The 18132-nt window shown below is 43.8% G+C and overlaps 1 protein-coding gene across 1 annotated transcript; it reads right to left on the minus strand.

The window, feature by feature from the left end:
* Positions 1–396: 396 nt before the first annotated feature.
* rubcnl (rubicon like autophagy enhancer) lies at positions 397–18123 on the minus strand. Its single transcript, XM_088646292.1, has 16 exons — positions 17887–18123; positions 15283–15381; positions 12907–13027; positions 11800–12393; positions 10240–10334; positions 9360–9561; positions 9007–9069; positions 8387–8447; positions 6454–6589; positions 5594–5730; positions 4568–4632; positions 3570–3808; positions 3279–3340; positions 2796–2949; positions 2205–2295; positions 397–940 (listed from the first exon to the last, which is right to left on the minus strand). Exons 2-16 carry the CDS (start codon positions 15304–15306, stop codon positions 828–830), a joined length of 2157 nt encoding a protein of 718 aa, XP_088502418.1. The 5' UTR covers positions 15307–15381; positions 17887–18123; the 3' UTR covers positions 397–827.
* Positions 18124–18132: the final 9 nt, after the last annotated feature.

Genomic DNA, 18132 nt, shown 5'->3' on the forward strand with positions numbered 1-18132 from the left:
CAATTTACCTGGGGGTTAGGGATTTTGAATAGCGTGTAACGCCAGATACACCTCTAGTCAAATTTTACCGTGTATCCCAATAAACTCCTGCTCGCCTTACGGTCATTCAAGATAAGTATAAAAACAGTAAAAAATACGACTGTAGAGGCTTTTTAACTAGCTCTCGTAAGCGCGCTTGACGGTTTCAGAGAATAAAGCATTTATAAAGCAAGTTGAGAGCGCGTTAGGCGAGAGTCACTTTAGGTTCCAGATCTTGCTCCCATGATATTGTATCCTCAGCTCAGTTTCACCGCGGCATGTCATTAATTCATTATACTTTTAACTTTTAAACTTTCGGTTTGCACTTGTCCGTCATTGCCTCATATTACATTGCACAGACCTCCAATACACGTGATATATTATTTTTTCACAAGTTTATTATTAAAATAAACATTACAAAACAGAATTCAATTGTTCTTAAAACACGATTGTACTAATAATTACCATAAAAACCATCGTAGCGTTATTGCAGAAGGATTCAAATGCTCATCGCATTCCCCAGTTTATCAGAATACTCGGTATTCAGAATAAATAAAATATAAAATGACTCTGCCATTCAAATAAGCATAATATTATGCAAAAAACGTTATTTTTAAATGCATAAGGAATTTCTCCATGTAGATTATTCAAAATGGTACATTTACTGTACACACGGTCAGTTTCAGGTTTTTATGTAGCTGGTTTTAAAAGGCGATAGAGAATTCAAAAATACTTCTTGGTCGCTAACCATCACGTTAAAAACGCTCCCTCTTAAATGCCCTTTAAATCTTCTCCGCTTGATGTGCGCCTTATAGGACATCTAGAGAGAAGGCATCTTTCAGCTTTTTCCGTGCCTGTATCCGTAAGCATTTAGGACACTCTTCTTCTTTGAAACAGTCTTTGTGAAAACAGGCTTTGCAGTCTGAAAAAAGGACAAAACAGAAATTTTATCAACATCTTCATTTGAAATAATCGCAGAAGAAAATCTTTATTTTGTCTCCCCATTCCTATTAAACCTGCACATAGTTCCCAACTTGAACATGTAAGTACTACAAGAGGTTCTGCATTTTTGGAAAACTGAAGTCGTAGGGCGATCCTATATTGGCATACTAATAATTAATAATAATTGTTTACACTTATATAGCGCTTTTCTGGACACTCCACTCAAAGCGCTTTACAGGTAATGGGGATCCCCTCATTGATATCACCATGTGACGATGATGCGACGGCAGCCATAGTGCGCCTGAACGCTCACCACACACCAGCTCTCAGTGGGGAGGAGAACAGAGTAATGAAGCCAGTTCATAGAGGGGGATTATTAGGAGGCCATGATTGGTAAGGGCCGATGGGGAAATTTGGCCAGGATGCCGGGCTGACACCCCTACTCTTTTCGAGAAGCGCCCTGGGATTTTTAATGACCACAGAGAGTCAGGACCTCGGTTTTACGGCTCATCCGAAGGACGGCGCCTGTTTACAGTACAGTGTCCCCGTCACTATACTGGGGCATTAGGACCCACATGGACCGCAGGGTGAGCGCCCCCTGCTGGCCCCACTAACACCTCTTCCAGCAGCAGCCTTAGTTTTTCCCAGGAGGTCTCCCATCCAGGTACTGACCAGGCTCACACCTGCTGAGCTCCAGTGGGTTGTCAGTTGTGAGCTGCAGAGTGATATGGCTGCTGGCTGCATACAGCAGTTGGAAAATGGATGGGTGGCTAAATTATTAAAAATATCTCTCTGTCTTACCAGACACAGCCCTAAAGTGGAGCCTATGAAGCCTATCATGTTTGTTTGGCTGTTCGTGCCTTATTTTTCCAAGAACCTTATCTATTTTCTCAAGAATCACAACAGCAGCAATCTCAGCTCATTGTGGATTTTGTTTGAATAACTATCTGTGTGGGTTAGAGCAGGCAGGAGCATCAGCGTCCTGCAACCTTTGGAACCAGCAGAAATTAATTACATGCTGAAGGACAGAAAGAAAGCAAAACATATCATGTTTGTGTGCAGCCCTGTTCAGGCATGGGCTGTTAATAATTGTATTTTTTTTTCCTGTAACATCATACACAGACAAAAAGTTAAAAAAAAACTAAAGTGCAACTCGTCTCTTGCTAATAATTTGTAAAAATGAACACAATATAAATCTCATTGCAGTGCCATCATTCGTCTGCAGTATATTTCTCAACACTTACCTTCACAGCGTTTACAGGTCTCTTTCTGGAAGGGAAAAAGCACGTCCTTTCCCTTACAAAATTCACAAATAAATCCCTTGGCTAAGCACAACTGAAAAACAAGTGAGCTCAGCATTACAACATCATATCACCCTTTAAAAAAGAATCACATGCAGATTTTACACGCAGCTGCAAAAGTCTGTAACCTCAGCATTACTAGTAGGAAATGACCGAATGTGTGGCTAAGGATTGTATGCAAAAATATTTGACATGCAGGTGAAAAATTCCGTTTTCCCTTAATAATGCCCTGACATTATCAGTCAACTTTGATACCTGACAACTTATTAAACTTTTTAAAATGTGTTTAATTTTAATGTGTTCATTTGTCTAATTTTGAAAAGGTTTTCAAGTTTCCAAAACCTGCCTTGCGGTGGCTATTGTACAGAAAAGCTTTCACTGAAGGTGCTTTCTCATCAATTTCCCTACGGGATTAATAAAGTATTATCTATCTATCTTCTAAAAGACCATCTAAAACTGGAAGGAGGTTTCCGTCGCAGCAGGAGAACTCCCCTCCCGTTATTGCTCTCCAGGGAGCTGAGCCGGCCCGTTTACCTCGCAGGTGTCCACATGCGCGGAGGCCACGCGCAGCAGGGCCCTGGCCTGGGCTGGCAGCAGACCACGCTTCACCCTCACCAGGTCATCCAGGGAGAAAAGGTGCAGCTCCCGAGTCAGGTGCTCGGGCAGCTGGCTGAACTCCTGCAAGACACTGACACAGGGGGCGGCGTGAGTCTCGTGCTGCCGAGCCTCCGGCCTCGGGGCTTCTCACGTCTTTGCCCTTTTTGTGAAGAATGTAAATTAAATCTTAAAAAACAACAACAACAACAACAACAACAACAACAACACAAAAATGGCAGATAAATGTAATAGGCCAGTCTTTCCATCCAGGGGGTAATAGGCCTAGCCCCTTCAACATCTGAGCCTTTATTACACTATTAACAGGGTACACTTTCAAAAACTGGCATTTACGATGGCGTTTCTACTTTCTGTGCAGGCTGGTAACAGAGTAACATGAGTGAACTGTGTGCATTAACTTACCACTCTGATAATCTGCAAGTCACCAGCAGCTTCTTCATGGCCAACAGTTGTTCCTGAAGTTCCTGAGGGAAGCAGAAGGCAGCAATAAGCTGGAGTGTGGAGCAGGAGCCTACAATGCTGCTACATTACCTGAGCGCCCAGTCTGTTCTTCCTCTCCAAACTGTGGAACCCCTGCGTTACTGGAATTCAAACTGGGGAACGTCTTTCAGATGCTGTTTAAAGTGATCTTATGTGCACCATGTTTCCATCACTCAAAGGAACGAATTGACTCATTTCCTTAAAAACACTTACCCTGAACCTGTCCAGCTCCTTTGCTTTGGCATACAGTGTTTTGTTAATGCAAGACACATTGAAAAGGGGGTTGTGCCATATGCTGTATAGCAGATGCTTGGAAAAGTTGCACACAAGGTATTTGCTGAAGTCCCACTTCATTAGGATGTGCCCAGGGATGACAGACTCCGAGTCATTATGGCAGCAGTCACAGAAATACTTCCCCAGGTATTCACAGTATCGCAGCTTCTTAATGTACTCTATTTGGAGAGAAAGTCATTTGCAAACAGCTTGATTAGAACAACTGAAGCGATGCATATAGACACTGCCACAATATGTTTAGCGACACCAGCCTCCCGGATAATTTTTCTCCAAAAAGTCAGGTGATGACATTGAAGCCTGGTGAAAAGCTCTTCTGTTTAGGACATCAAATCTTCGACTTTTGAACACGTCACTCCATCTGTGGTGAATTATGTACTGTATTATGCATCCTGTATTTTTGCTGGTGTAAAAAGCAATAAAAACGCTTGACAAACAACCAGATGTGTGCTGCCATGACAACATTTGTGAACCACTAATATAATGATAGGAATTACAGTTTCTTGTTACAATACCCTTGTTTAATCAAAAACTAGTCATTTGTTACATAACTGGAAGTTTTTTAATGCATGGTTTTGTATTCTTGTATGGCATATTGATATTCAAATCCTGAAAACACCTGTAAACAGAAGGTCTGCTGCATTTTATAAAGTAGTCACTTTATCTGTCGATCTCTGTTCAAGATATCTGTTCTTCGCAAAACCCCACATAAATCTTACAGCACACCAACAGGATGTCTGAGAACTGGTCATTTCGAAACCACTGATGGAAAATATGTAAAACGACCTTTAAGTTAAAACAAAAAAGAAGTCTTAAAACTGTAAGCTGTTTTTAAATGTCCTTCATTTTTCACAATCAGCACTGCATGTATCAATCAGTAACCACTGGGGCTCTGCAGTCCCACCTGGGGTGGTACTCACTTGGTTCCACTTGGGTGCCACAGCCAGCACAGAGGTAGTGCTGTGAAGCTACAACAGTGCTCCTCCTGGTGGGAAAGACATGACTGGTAGTAAGACCTCATTTTCCACCCTAGCAGCAGCTGGTAGACAAAGTTTTTAAAAAGCTGAATGTGCACTGAAGAACAAATTCGGTCTTAACAAACCATTCTGACACACGCTCTCTCTTGCTTGAAGTTCCCCCTGCCCAAATGTTTTTTTTTTTAATTCTACAAATATGTAAGACATTCTATAGAAATTATCTTAATATAAGAAATCCATGTACTCAGTGATCCTCTTTCGTAACATCTTAATTATTAATGTATTAATGCAGTGTTCAGTATTAATTATAATATTAAAACATTTTTTAATTGTCAAACAGGCCTATATGCAGTGCTGTGCAAATGTCTTAAATATCTTAAACACAGTAAAGAGTTAAGATATATGTATGTTATGAGCACCTGAGCACCAAAGAATTACTTAAAGCTTCCACTATTTTTTCTATGATTATAACAATGCTATTACTAAAACAGTTTATCTTGTATAAGAAAACACCAAGTTTAGCATTCGGCATTCAGCAGTATGTAATGCATACTGATCAGAATTTTCCAAAACTTGATCACAACAGCTCCTGATAAAGTATACATGAGGGTCGACATGACGCTTTGTACAATAGTAGTTAATCTCAGGAGGCGTCCAGTCCAATCTAAGTGACACATGGTCAAGTGTTCCTTCACACATCCATCAAGCTAAAAGTCTATTTTCTGTACACCAAACAACAGACCTATCAGAAAAAAAACAGCCTGAAATAAAAAGGCTAAAATATTAGTACAAGGTAACCATTATGTGTCTCATTAAAAAAGGAAAAAACGCTGAGTGAAGGAATGGAGTAATAATATTTCTATGACATTTGCACACCAGCGTACACCTGGAGACTGTGGTATAGCAGGCAGACCCCACATGGTTAGAAGTCATAGTATTTCCTGTTGACAAACAACCCCAGGAACTCACTTCTGTGGTGGGTGGATGTTGAAGATGATCTGAAAGCGGGGTGGTGCCCAGATCAAGGTGCCACGCATCCTGGCCTTCTGTTTAATTTCCTCCGCCAGAGTGAGACTGTGCTCCACGTCCATGACATCAACTGGGAACTGTGGAAAAGGGTGAAGTTATCCTAAAACTTACCTTGATTCACTCCCTGGTGCTCGGCTTATCCTCACTCTCCAAGTGTAAAATCAAACCCAACCTTAACCCAAGCAGTTTGTAACCCTGCCCTCAGCCCAGCCATGAACCTGTCTTAACAAAACCCTCAACTGTAAACCCATTTTTAACCACAAACTAAATTCAAGAGTTACATCATATTAACATCACCACAATCCCAAACTTAAATATAACCCTCTACTACCTAGAGTACTCCTGAACAGATCTCAGTTGACTCACTCTACCGACATAAATCCATTTTACTCATTCAAAAAAACAAAAAAGAAAGGGCGACATTTAATGACCCTCGTAAAATAAAAATATCGAATCACCTGCAAATTGCATATTTAACATAGAACTTGATGGAAGATTTCTACGTGATGGACAAAAGACGCCTCTGGCACATAACATGCTGCCATTGGGTACTAGATGTACAATGTTTGTGTGAGGTTAACCCGTTTGTGTTAACCCAGGCCTAAATCTGTGTCTGGGCACAGAATTATCAAAACTGACACAATCTGGACTGTCCTCATTTTCTTCTTCTTTTTTTATCTTCCCAGTGCAGCTGCCATACTGCAAGATCAAAATGACCTGTTGACACACACGGCCCGTGTGTCAGCGTTAGACTACACAGTCCGTTAAATGTGGGCGATCAAACCACAGCAAATACTCACTTCCTGCAGCACAGAAGACAAATTGCCCAAGCCGTGCCGTTGACTCTCTGAATGTATCCACTGCTTCCGGAATATTCTCAGCAGCTGTGTAGCTAGGTTTTCCGCAGAACAGGGGCTCACTGGGACAAAGGAGGAACTGCGACCAAACACACAGAGTGATAAGATCAGGGACAAAATGTCTTACAAATCTGAAGTTAGGTCTTAGACGAAGAGGGTTCTGACGCTTAGCAACTGTAGTTTTCATAAACGATCTTTACATGTCGATTTATAACACAAAGCAACGTGAAGACCCAAGTGGAATCTACACTGAGGTGCATTTAAAATACCGAAGGGGAGGCACTTCTCTACCAAAAGCGTGGTGGGAGTGTGGAACAAGCTACCCAGTTTTGAAGTCGATACCATGTTTTCTTTCAATAAAAGTATGGATGACATCCTCAGACCAATTAACCACCAACCATCAATCAGAAGGGGTAGGCGAAGTGGACAGACTCTTTTGTTTGTGACTATTCTGATGATCCTTAGAGCAGCTCCACAAAAAAAGCAGGGGGACCCAGCATATTTCTATTTGTTGCCTCTGTCCTAAATAGATGACTCATCTGTTTTAATAGAAGGTACAGTACATATTTCTTTCCAACAATCTGAAAATTTAGACACTTACTTTGAATATTTAATTTTTATCTACAAGGTTACAAAACACTGTTGTAGAGGCTAGAATAAGTAGCAATTTAGTACACTAATGAAGACATTAAAGCCCATAGTGTGTGTGTATTGCCATTATGTGTATGTATGTACACTATGTGTATGTATATACAGGGTTATTTTTAAATTGTGTCGTGGAATGTGTGCAATAATTATTGGCATACTGTATGTTAAATTAGCCATGTCGCTCTGACTTGAGCTTAACAAGGTTACAGACTGAATTTCAGACTGGACCCAAAGCCTGAGCCTGAAAGGTACTAACCTGTCACAGATCACATGAGGGAGGTCTTTAGGAAAAGGGTTAGAAAACTTGGGCAGTTTGTCTGTTCTGTGGGGCAGACCCAGCAGTGGGGCTGTGGTACTGTGTTTACTGAGCTCTATAAAGGCTGAGTCTACACAGGGCTGTCTCCTGCTCTTCTCTTGAAGAAAATCCCACAACAATCAGAAAGCTGCTTCACTACTGGAGTGTCACAGCAATATCCCAGCCTATATGAAGGCAGCAGCCACATCGACCTGCACCTCAAAACAGAAGCTCAGCAGGTGTGAGCCTGTCCAGTAGCTGGATGGGAGACTCCTGGGAAAGCTAAGGTTGCTGCTGGAAGAGGTGTTAGTGCAGCCAGTAGGAGGCGCTCACTGTGTGTTCATGTGCATTCGAATACCCCTGTTTAGAGACGGGGACACTATACTTGTAAAAAGGTGCCGTCCTTCGGATGAGAAGTAAAACCGAGGTCCTAACGTCTGTGGTCATTAAAAAAAAAGAATAGGGGTGTTACCCCGGTATCTTGGCCACATTTCCCCCTTTACCAATCATGGCCTCCTAATAACCCCCATCTCTGAACTGTCTTCATCACTCTCTCTCCTCCCCATTGAGAGCTGGTGTGTGGGGAGCGTACTGGTGCACTATGGCTGCTGTCGCATCATCCAGGTGGGGCTGCACATTGGTGGTGGTGGAGGGGAGTCCCCATTACCTGTAAAGCGCTTTGAGTGGAGTGTCCAGAAAAGCGCTATATAAGAAATTAGTATTGGACAGGGTACAAGGTGAGATTACATCTGGGAAAGAACACCAGTTTACCCAATATGGAAGAATACAATAATACAATTTTTGGAAGCAGAAATTTGGTATGAAAAGTCAGTCTACAGTAATGAACACCTTTGCATCTTGGTCATTTGAAGCTTGGTTGGTGGTGTGAGATTCCAAATCGAAACAGTTTCAACATTAATGTAATAACTGTACCTCTGAAGTGAAGAGGTTGTGCCAGTGTCTGCGTCAGGATTTTGTTTCTCTAACGTACGACCTAAAACAGAAAGAGAGAAGGGTCAGTAGATATAACTGAGCTGCATGTTAACGTCTGCTGAGAAGACCCTCCACCCTGTTCTCCAATTTCTGTATTAACCTAAAGTGCCAAATCAGGTATTATTACTGGGAAATCAAAATGTCCTGGAGATCCATCCTAAGATAATGTATGTGGAAGTTTACCCTAAAAGCAAGAAAAACACAAGAGTGAGAGATGTTTGTAGAGATGTTTTTCTCCCACAGTGAGACACAGTTCCAGAGGCAAATACGAGAATTGTGTGACTCGTCTGATAGTTCACAAAAAAACACAACTTTGAAGGCAGACATTGACTCATCTTCTTTAGTTTCACATGGAGGCTGTACTTGTAAAACAGGTTTCTGTTCTTCCATGCTTGGACTGAGTCATATCTTGATTCACAGTCCAAGCTAGAGGCTAAGCAGAAACTGCAGCAGCTGTTTGGCTGTCAGGGGAATGGCACTGGACTGTCTTCCTAAAATGAACAACTCTTCTCAAAGCCTTGCAGACTGATTAGTCCTGACCAATATCTAGAGAAACTTACTTGTAACTGCGATCTCATTGCCAGGCTCCTTCTGAATATGAAGAGACTGGTGTGCAGAAAATCCTGAAGATTGATAAAACAATTCAACACATCAGTCAACTGAATTAAAAGCAAAGCATAAGCATACTTTCTCTGTGATCAGAGACGACTAGGCTCAGAAAAAGTTGTCAGGAAGCGCAGCTTTAAGTGAAGAGAGGGACAAACAGAACAGCACATGGAGCATCTCTGCTTTGTGGATCAGGAGGTATACAGCTCTATATTCCAGAGACAGCTTTTGCTTCCCCAGTCTTCTCCACAGATAAAGTTGGGTATTGCTTGTATAAGCCTTTAGTATGACTGGCCGCAGTAACTACCTTCATAGCCACTGTCGGACGAGGCCACTGACTCGGAGTGCCTCTTTGAGAGGGGGCCACTGCCGGTCTCCTCCTCCGGCAGGCCTACAGGACAGCCCAACTGCCCCCTCCCAGCCTGGCCAGCCCTCTGACTCCACAGTGCGCACTTCGTGCTCTCCAGCGCTTCAAGCACCATGTCCACGATGATGAAATGGGCATTCTCCTGCAGCGCAGCACAGAAAACAGCTCATCAGCTAATATTAAAAATACACTGCTGCTCTGGAATTACTTTAGAGAAGATTGCCCAGGTACATTCCCGGGCTGAAAAGAGCGTTTTACTCTGACTTGCTAAAAGGACCAAACCCTAAGACTATGAAGAAACCTGCTTCAACATGCTCAAAGGCTTTGACAAAGCCAACCCTACGAACTTCTTCAGAATCCAAGGCAGATGATGCAAAGGGAAACTAATAGTGAGAGCAGGAATGAAGGGTTGGGGAGGGATCAAGTTTCCAGGCTACTCAGTACTGTAGAAGTGAACACCATTGCTTCTTTTAAGACGCAGAGAAGTCATTGATCATCGTATCACTTTGCTGCTAAAAAACAAACAAGCTAGACATTTCAAAGTTTTTACGCTCTGCTTCTTTAGTAAACACTGATGTGATAACCGCAGAAGCTCCTTAATGACACTCTTTCTAAAGCTCATGGTTGTGCAAAGCTTTCCCACACTTTTCATTTACCTGTAGGCACTGTAACAGTCTTTAATGCTAGTTACTGGGTTTTAATTCCTTCGTTACAGGCTGGATATACTGTATGTCACTGGGTTAATAATGATTTAATTAACTGTAACATTTTAAACATTCCTAAACATTTTGCATGTGAATGTATAAAATAAACGTCTCACCTTGTCAAGGTCGCAGCTTGTTCTTGAAATGTCATCGGGGGAGAGTGCGACGTGGGAAGGCTCTCTGCTCACGGTAGCTGTGTCCTTGCACAGCACTAAAAGAGAGGGAGATGAACACCTTAAACTGCAGCAGCCGGATCCCCCTTTCTACACACTGACCAGTGTAAATACTGGTTATGTCCTTTTTTTTAAACAAAAAAAACACTGCTTTGCTCAGATTACAAACAGGTCAGGAAACACAAACACCAAAACAGGACAAAGACTCTCATGGTAGCAAGTCTCATTCCTGTTTCAGTCTAGCTGGAAACCTCTTCAGGTTTCGAGCGAGCTGCGCGAGAAAGTTTGCAGACCGTAATCTGAACAACAGCATGAAACCAGAGGGGATGTGACTAAATCTCTGCGGGGTTTGATGCCTGTTATCTGTCTAGTAAAAGAGAACTCCAAGGGGATAAGAACAACCAGTGCAGTAACCAGTGGTTACGTATTCAATCTCCAGTGTGTTATGATACCCTTTCCTGCTTTTCCAAAGTATTATTTGTCCTCGGCGGTAGTTTTCAGTAGCCTTTCAGTGTGCAGACCCAGAACGCCAGTAGTGACTGGGGTCAGCTGGCCCCCCAGCATCGCTGTGCCTTATGAGCGAGCGAACTCTCGAGCGCGTGCGGAATGTGCACAGCGCCATTCGCTGAGAGACTGCAGGTCCACGTCACGTCTGAGAGACAGTGACCACAGGACAAACTAAGGCCGGGCCATCGGCAGGAAACACACAACAAAACACCACACAACACCACACAACACCACACAAAACAAACAGTTAATCTTTCACGGAGCTGAGGTGCCAGTGCAACAGGGAAACCTGATGTGGTGTCCAAATATATATATATGTTTATAGATGCAGTACTGTATGTAATAAGAGTCAGCAGTGACAGTCCCAGTCATTGGCTCATGTGTGCTGTAACAATCTGGATCAGAATTTCTTAGAAAACAACGGGAAATAAACTTGGTTGCTTTTGTGGGGCACCGGAAGAGAACGAAGCAGCTTAAAGTCCTTCGGATGAGACGTAAAACCGAGGTCCTGACTCTCTGTGGTCATTAAAAATCCCAGAGTGTTTCTCGAAAAGAGTAGGGGTGTAACCCCGGTGTCCTGGCCAAAATTTCCCATTGGCCCTAACCAATCATGGCCTCCTAATAATCCCCCTCTATGAATTGGCTTCATTACTCTGCTCTCCTCCCCACTGAGAGCTGATGTGTGGTGAGCGTTCTGGCGCACTATGGCTGCCGTCGCATCAACCAGGTGGGGCTGCACATTGGTGTAAAGCGCTTTGAGTGGAGTGTCCAGAAAAGCGCTATATAAGTGTAAGCAATTATTATTATTATTATTATTATTATTATTATTATTATTATTATTATTATTATTATTATTAAAGTGCTTCTGTGCAAACTACTGACGTCAGGGGCTCTAAACTGACATGGAACCGGACGGGGAACAAAGCGATTCTGACGGCCTCCGTTTGACGCACTGCTACGCGAATTGCGAGGCGGTCGAGCCGGAAGCGTAGTTACCGGGGTAAATGTGGGTGTCGGAGCTGGACCGAGGCTTGGGGCCCCCGTCCACGAGCCCCGGAGCTCGGAAGGGCAGGAGGCTGAGCCCCGTGGGGAAGCGCCAGTTGAAGTTGGCCGACAGGGAGGTGCTCCTGGGCTTCTCGGGGTGCGGCGCAGGGCCGAGGGGGACCTGCCGAGGCGGGGGGCTGGCACCCGCCCTGCTCTCGTCTAGCACAGGACTGGGGCTGGGAGAGGGCGACCGGTCTACGGGGGACGATCCGGGTGTCGGCCCGCCCGACGGCCACCGGCCCCTGCGGGAGATGACGGGGCTGCTTCTCGGGAGGTAGTGGGGGCCGGCGTCGGGGCCCAGACGCGAGGGACCCCGCTCGGCCGTGCCGCCGCCCTCGTGTCGCGGCGGGGTCTCGTCTCCGCCGTAGCCGTCGTCACTGTCGCTCGAAGCCCCCGCTGGCGGGGGGCTCTGCGGCCGGGGCTGGTGCGTTGCCCCTCCCGAGCTCTCGAGGACCGACAGGAGGATCTCCTTCACGGTTTCCGGGGTGGCCGAGAGTCTCCGGGAGCTCCCGTAATATCCGATTACAGCCGGCTTGGTGAATTCTCCTGTAACGAGTCGCCAGCGTGACTCAGACTTAAAGGCAAGAAGGAAAGAAAGCACGACTGATGTTTCAAAAACACCCTTTAGTCACTGTGCCCCATGCTTTATCTGGAAAGTAGCTCTGACCTTTGAACCACTTCCCACGTAAAGGCACACTGGGAAGGTTAAGGTTACCGCCTAAACATGAGTTCTTGGTACTACTACTGACTTGGTACAAGCAACTGACGGTGCTTCAGTTGGCACACAGGAGAGAAACCTCACTGCTTAAAGAGCCACAAAACCTCATAAATGTCAAGCTTCTTTTTGAATGCTTTTCTGGTTTGCCGTAGGTGTAAAACCACGTTTTTTTGGAGGTTTCGTGCATTTCCCTCGTAGCCTCAGCAGACTGGAGAGCCAGTAAACAGCCTAGAGAACTCAAACCCGAGAAAAACCAGATGGAGAAGATAAGAATTCTCTGAACGCTTTGTGAGTAAGAAGAGTGTGTGAAAAGGCGCGTGGCGCTGACTGTGCTCAGGTACCTGCTAGCATGGAGGTGAATGGCCTCTGGCATGGAGAAAAGACCTTCCTAAGGACAGCATCCGAGGGTCCTTTCACACAGTCCGGGGGCAGGTGGGGACACACGGCACTGCCACTGTCAAGCTGCCCAAGAAAGGAATGAAGATTGACAATTATGTTACAAAAGAGGCTGGCTCTGGCTCTGGCCCAGTGTGTTGCTGAATTTTTTTGGGGGGGATGAAATTTCAGAGCAAAAATCCTATATTTTATAAATACTGTGATGTTAATACTGAACTATCAACCGAGGCACCAGTGCTAAGCAGTAATTAGGGCTCTGGACTCAACTGGGAGACTGTGGGTTAAAATCCCATATAGGGAACTGCTGTTGCACCTCTGAACAATAGACCTTCCTTGGATTACTGACATAAAAAGCCCAGTTGGTTACAAAAGTAAGTTGTTTTGGGTTAAACTATTAGCCAAATAAATTAATAGTTTCTAGCAAAAATAGTATGTCCTAAGCTAAATTCATAATCTAACAATAACTGCAAGTATTTTTTAATCTAGAGCAGTTTAAATCATTTACATCAGTTAGGGTTAAAACAAAATGGGCTTGTCAGCTTTTTACATCGTAGCTCAATGAGCTACAAGCCACAGCAGATGTCCACAGAGCCTCAAGTCTAAGTGGCACAGGAGGCTGCTCAAAAGAGTTGCAAGACAGAACCCCTACTTGAGCCACTCTTATGAGAAGCAGCATGTCACTTTGGCCACAGTTATGTGACTCTACTAGTTACATGTAAACTGTTGAACCAAGCCTATTTGAATGACTAAAGTCCCTGTTGCACATATGTAAATAAGGGAGTGCAAGATATTTATTCTAAGTGCATCTGGGAACTGAACTTATGTGGCTCAGTACACTTGCAACACATGGGAAGCTACCCATTCTGCAGACTACTTTTCTTCAGTTTTAGTAATTACTATTTATAAGTCATTTTAATTGCATTTGTAGTGAACATTGAGTCCTATTTATCAAAAGAAAATCCCAGTAATAATTTCTACATTTTCACAGCCAAAAGGTTTCAGTTCTCATATCTGAAAGCACTTATATTTTGGAAACTAAGTAGTGTAGAGAGGTCCCTCACTGATGGAGTCAGCCTCAAACCGGCTTCATATTTTACTTTCAAATAGAGAGAAAACATGGTAAACCACAAATCTTTTTTGGAAGGAATGCATGATCAATTAACAAGATCTATGCAAGATCTATATCCAGCTCATCATCGCATTCATTTCCTTGTTATCTGACATCTTACGTGCGGCAGATCTTTTCCTCCTTTGACCTCCTGCTCTCTGCTTTGTTTTACACACAGCCCAGACTTTTCCAGCACTCATCTACAGAATGACCTTCTGAAAGCTGGAGAAATTAAAATGGGGCAGGGGGTCCTACTCAGTACTGAATTTCATATCCACGCTGCTGCAAAGCTCCCTGCTGAGCAACTGCTCTGCTATGTTTCCAGATTCCTTGCAAACTGTTCAACACGCTAGGCCTCGAGAATATTGTGTACGGTTCTGGTCATGGTAGGAAAAGATAGTTACTGTGGTATCGGTCCAGAAAAGAGTGACCGGATCCATTTCTGTGCTTAGAGGAACATGCTACTCCAACAGGCCAAAAGAGCTGAGACTACGAGTGGACCCAGGCGTTTCAAATCTTCAGTCCTCAAAGGCCTTGACAAAGTCAACCTACTGGACGTCTGTAGAACCAAGAATGCAACACCAACCAGAGGGCTTGAGTGGAAACTACAGGGGTGTAGTAGTTTCCCCTACTACTCCAGACAGGAGGATGGGGACAGGTGGCACTTTTACACGAAGGGGTTGTGGGAGCGTGGGACATGCTGCTTTTATGTCTTCCAAGAAGCAGCTGGACAAGACCAAATGCCGTCTTGTGATGCGTAGCCTTTCACGTGCTTATGCCCACACTCAATCTGTACTTCTGTTTGACTAGCAAAGCTGTAGAAATAAACAATGATTAAGCAAGAGCACAGATCATAGAATACAAAAGTCAAAGTGCACTAAAATCTTGAAAAGTGCGGACGTTGTCTTTGTCTCCCCAAGCGCAGGTACAGTACATGGGTCATTTTACGAAGAACGGTTAAACAAGAAAGTGTGCAACACCTGTCGGAAAATCTTAAGAGGTGCATTGCAAAAAATCATTTTTGCAATCCACCGTGTTGTGAAAACATGTTTACAGCTACACAACACTAACCTTCCTGCGTGCGGAACTGTGCTGGCTCTTCGGGGTCAGCATCACTGTCTGGAACGGTGCCTAGCTATGTTACCTCGCAAGGGTAACATGAGAGGGATGTACTGCTGAACGGAAGATGTGGACCATGTTAAATACGACATACCATGGGCTGCGGCTGAGGGTCCATCGCATTCTTTTACAGGCGGTCTGTCTCCACGTCACGCGTCAACAGTCTGCCAGGAGCCCATTATTTACGCACCAACTAGAAAGGCAGAAGATAGACCCCTGAGCTGAGGCAGCCTGACCACACTGGTCACAGTTCTCCACACACCCTGATCTGAAAGGCCAGTGGGGCAGTTCCTCCTCCCAGTATTTCCATGATAAATTTTCTCGACAAAATTCTTTTGGGTAAAAATATAAGTTTTTTTTCTGGGGGGGGGGATATAGTAACGATGTGAAATCACACTGAGGTACTAAAATGTACAAACTAAAATTAATAATTGGTTGCTCCCACGTTATTTAGATATACTAAAGCCTCATTGCATGTACTGTACAATGCAGACTGGGAGACTGGTAGAATAGAGGATGATGGATAATATGACCCCCTTAATTAAGCTACATATAAGCTCATATATTATGTATAATATTTATACAATTATTTTTAAATGTCTTTTGTTGTGCCTCCATGTGTAAAGCAGCCTTTAAATACACATTGAGGTCTACAGAAGAAAGCGAGGGTGTAGTTATTTAAATTATAACTGCAGGAACAACTTCTGCAACACCCCAGTACACCACAACCTCACTAAACCCGTAATCCCAGTACAGACTGCAGAGTGCACACACTGCCGCTTTCTCTTCTTTCCCATTTCCTTTGTTACAGAATACAAAAGTGACAAATGTTCGGACGATGACTTTGGATAACAGTTAAAATCACAAAAAGGGTCTAAAAAGTAAAATTGCAAAACAATACTCACTTGCATAAACAGTGGCTCCAATTGCAACTCTTAGGCTACAGGTACATCATGCTTTAGCAAGCTTAGAAATGCACTCAAACATGTCTACACAGGCTTCAGAAATCAAAAACGCAACAAACAACAGAGAGTGAAACAAAAAATAAAAAGCCTATATATAGTACGTTGCATAATTAACCTTTTAATTTAAAGAGAATGAAAGTGATCTGGCAAGTATGGTTTTACTATACTTTACTATACTTTTTTAATGTTGCACTGGATAGCTTTGTAAAAAAAAATTAATAAATGAAAGCTTTTACTGAAATTCGTTTCTCTGTATTGTTCGACGGTATGCCATACTGTAGCTCTGAAGACACATCTGAACAGAATCAAAGCCCATACCTACACTATTAAAGATGTTCTTAATACTCTAAGGATGAACACGGGACATGGCAGGTAACGGTCACAGACCCCGTTCTCACGGTATGTCCGGCTACCATTTAAACACATCTTTGGACTGCAGGAGAAAACTTGGGAGTATCTGGAGAAACCCACGTGAACCCCAGGAGAACATACAGACTCCACGCTTACAGCACCCCAGAACTGAACTCAGGGCCCCAGCCCTGCGAGGCAGGAATGTTAACCCCTGCACCACTGTGCCACCTCCCTGGATCAATGTATTAAACAGAGAGGAATTAAACTTTGATCACGCTGATAGTTTGCTGAGTGAAATTCTAGCATAAACAATAATATAAAAGATGCAGTTCTGGTCAGCTGTCCTGAGGTCACCAAGCAAGTCACCCGTCAGAAAATCGTGATGAGCAGTTTGTTGAAGAAACAAACATCAAAGAGTGACCTTTCCTTGTCAACACTAATAAGTAATGGAAACCGTAAGGAGACAAGAGTCTGTGCTCGCTGCCTCTCAACCAGAAGGTGCACTGCAGGCTGAGTACTGGGGTTTGTGAGTGGGGCCACAACTGAACTCACTCAAACCAGAGCCATCAATCCAGACCGGACCAGTCATCTGGACGTACTTTCAGCTGTTTCCTTTACTATTATACACTGGAACAACAACATCAAGCACGCACTCCAATACCAGACAGTACAAGGGCTCTGGACCTCAAGGCATTTGTCCAGCAACCATCCAGCAGGGAAGACTCACTCACACCTCTGTCACTGCCTCCAAAAAAACTGCGGGGTGTTCAGGACTCAGCAGCTAGAATCTGTACCCCAGCATCCCAGTCTGAAGCTCATGTTTGCTCCTGTTCTTGAATCTCAGCAGAGCGGACTTTAAAATCTTGCTGAAGTCCTCCGAGGCTTTGAGGAGTGATGAGGCTATGAATCTGGGCTCCTTAACACATTTCAAAACAGTACTGCGGAATCCTGCTCAAACTCCATTTTGTTTACAGGCTTAATCCTCTCAAGTTCTTTATTCTCCTTTTTTATTATCTCCAGTTCTATGCAATGTGCTTTGGGGTGATCTCGTGGGTGACACTTTATAAAATAAAGACTGTTACCTAGATGGATATTTTAATGTATATTCCCAATCAGATCTGCACACGAAGGCTTTTTCCTAAGAATCTTCACTTACTACGTAAAGAAGTTCACAGCCAAGCCATTCGAGATTCATGCTTTTGTTTCTGTTGCCCAATAGCTTGCGCGTCTAATTGTTAATTAAGCTGTTGTCCGATAACCAAAGAAGCAGCAGAATACCTTTTGTAAACACTTCACACGTGGTTTCCTGGGTACCTGTAAAGAGCTGTGCACCCGTGGTTTCCAAACAGCAGGATCCTGAGCCGAAAAGACCAAACACTTACCGGATAAACGTGCTGGTTTCGCAGGAAAGTTCTCCCACCCGGTTCTGGTCCTGCTAACTGCACCTCACGCCGGGCAGTGTCATCTGTGTAGTGTGTGCAACCTATAGCTAGTTTTGAAATCTGACCTGATTACCTCACCGAGCGCTAAAGGAGTCTGTTTAACCTGAACTTCCTGTCAGCAGCTGCTAGGACAGTGTCTCCTCCTGGGCGCACAGAGGGAGCATTTATTTGCTTAATGAGAACAAC

The sequence above is a fragment of the Lepisosteus platostomus genome, chromosome 2, assembly GCF_059453375.1.
Source record: "Lepisosteus platostomus isolate fLepPlt1 chromosome 2, fLepPlt1.hap1, whole genome shotgun sequence".
Classification (NCBI taxonomy): Eukaryota; Metazoa; Chordata; class Actinopteri; order Semionotiformes; family Lepisosteidae; genus Lepisosteus; species Lepisosteus platostomus.

Excerpts from the sequence above, each read along its gene's own strand:
- rubcnl (XM_088646292.1), bottom strand. The coding sequence starts at position 15,306 with ATGGACCCTCAGCCGCAGCCCATG. Across the intron at positions 10,335-11,799 it reads CGACACCCACATTTACCCCG|TGCTGTGCAAGGACACAGCT; the intron begins GTAACTACGCTT and ends CCTCTCTTTTAG. Across the intron at positions 5,731-6,453 it reads TGTCTTCTGTGCTGCAGGAA|TTCCCAGTTGATGTCATGGA; the intron begins GTGAGTATTTGC and ends CCTTTTCCACAG.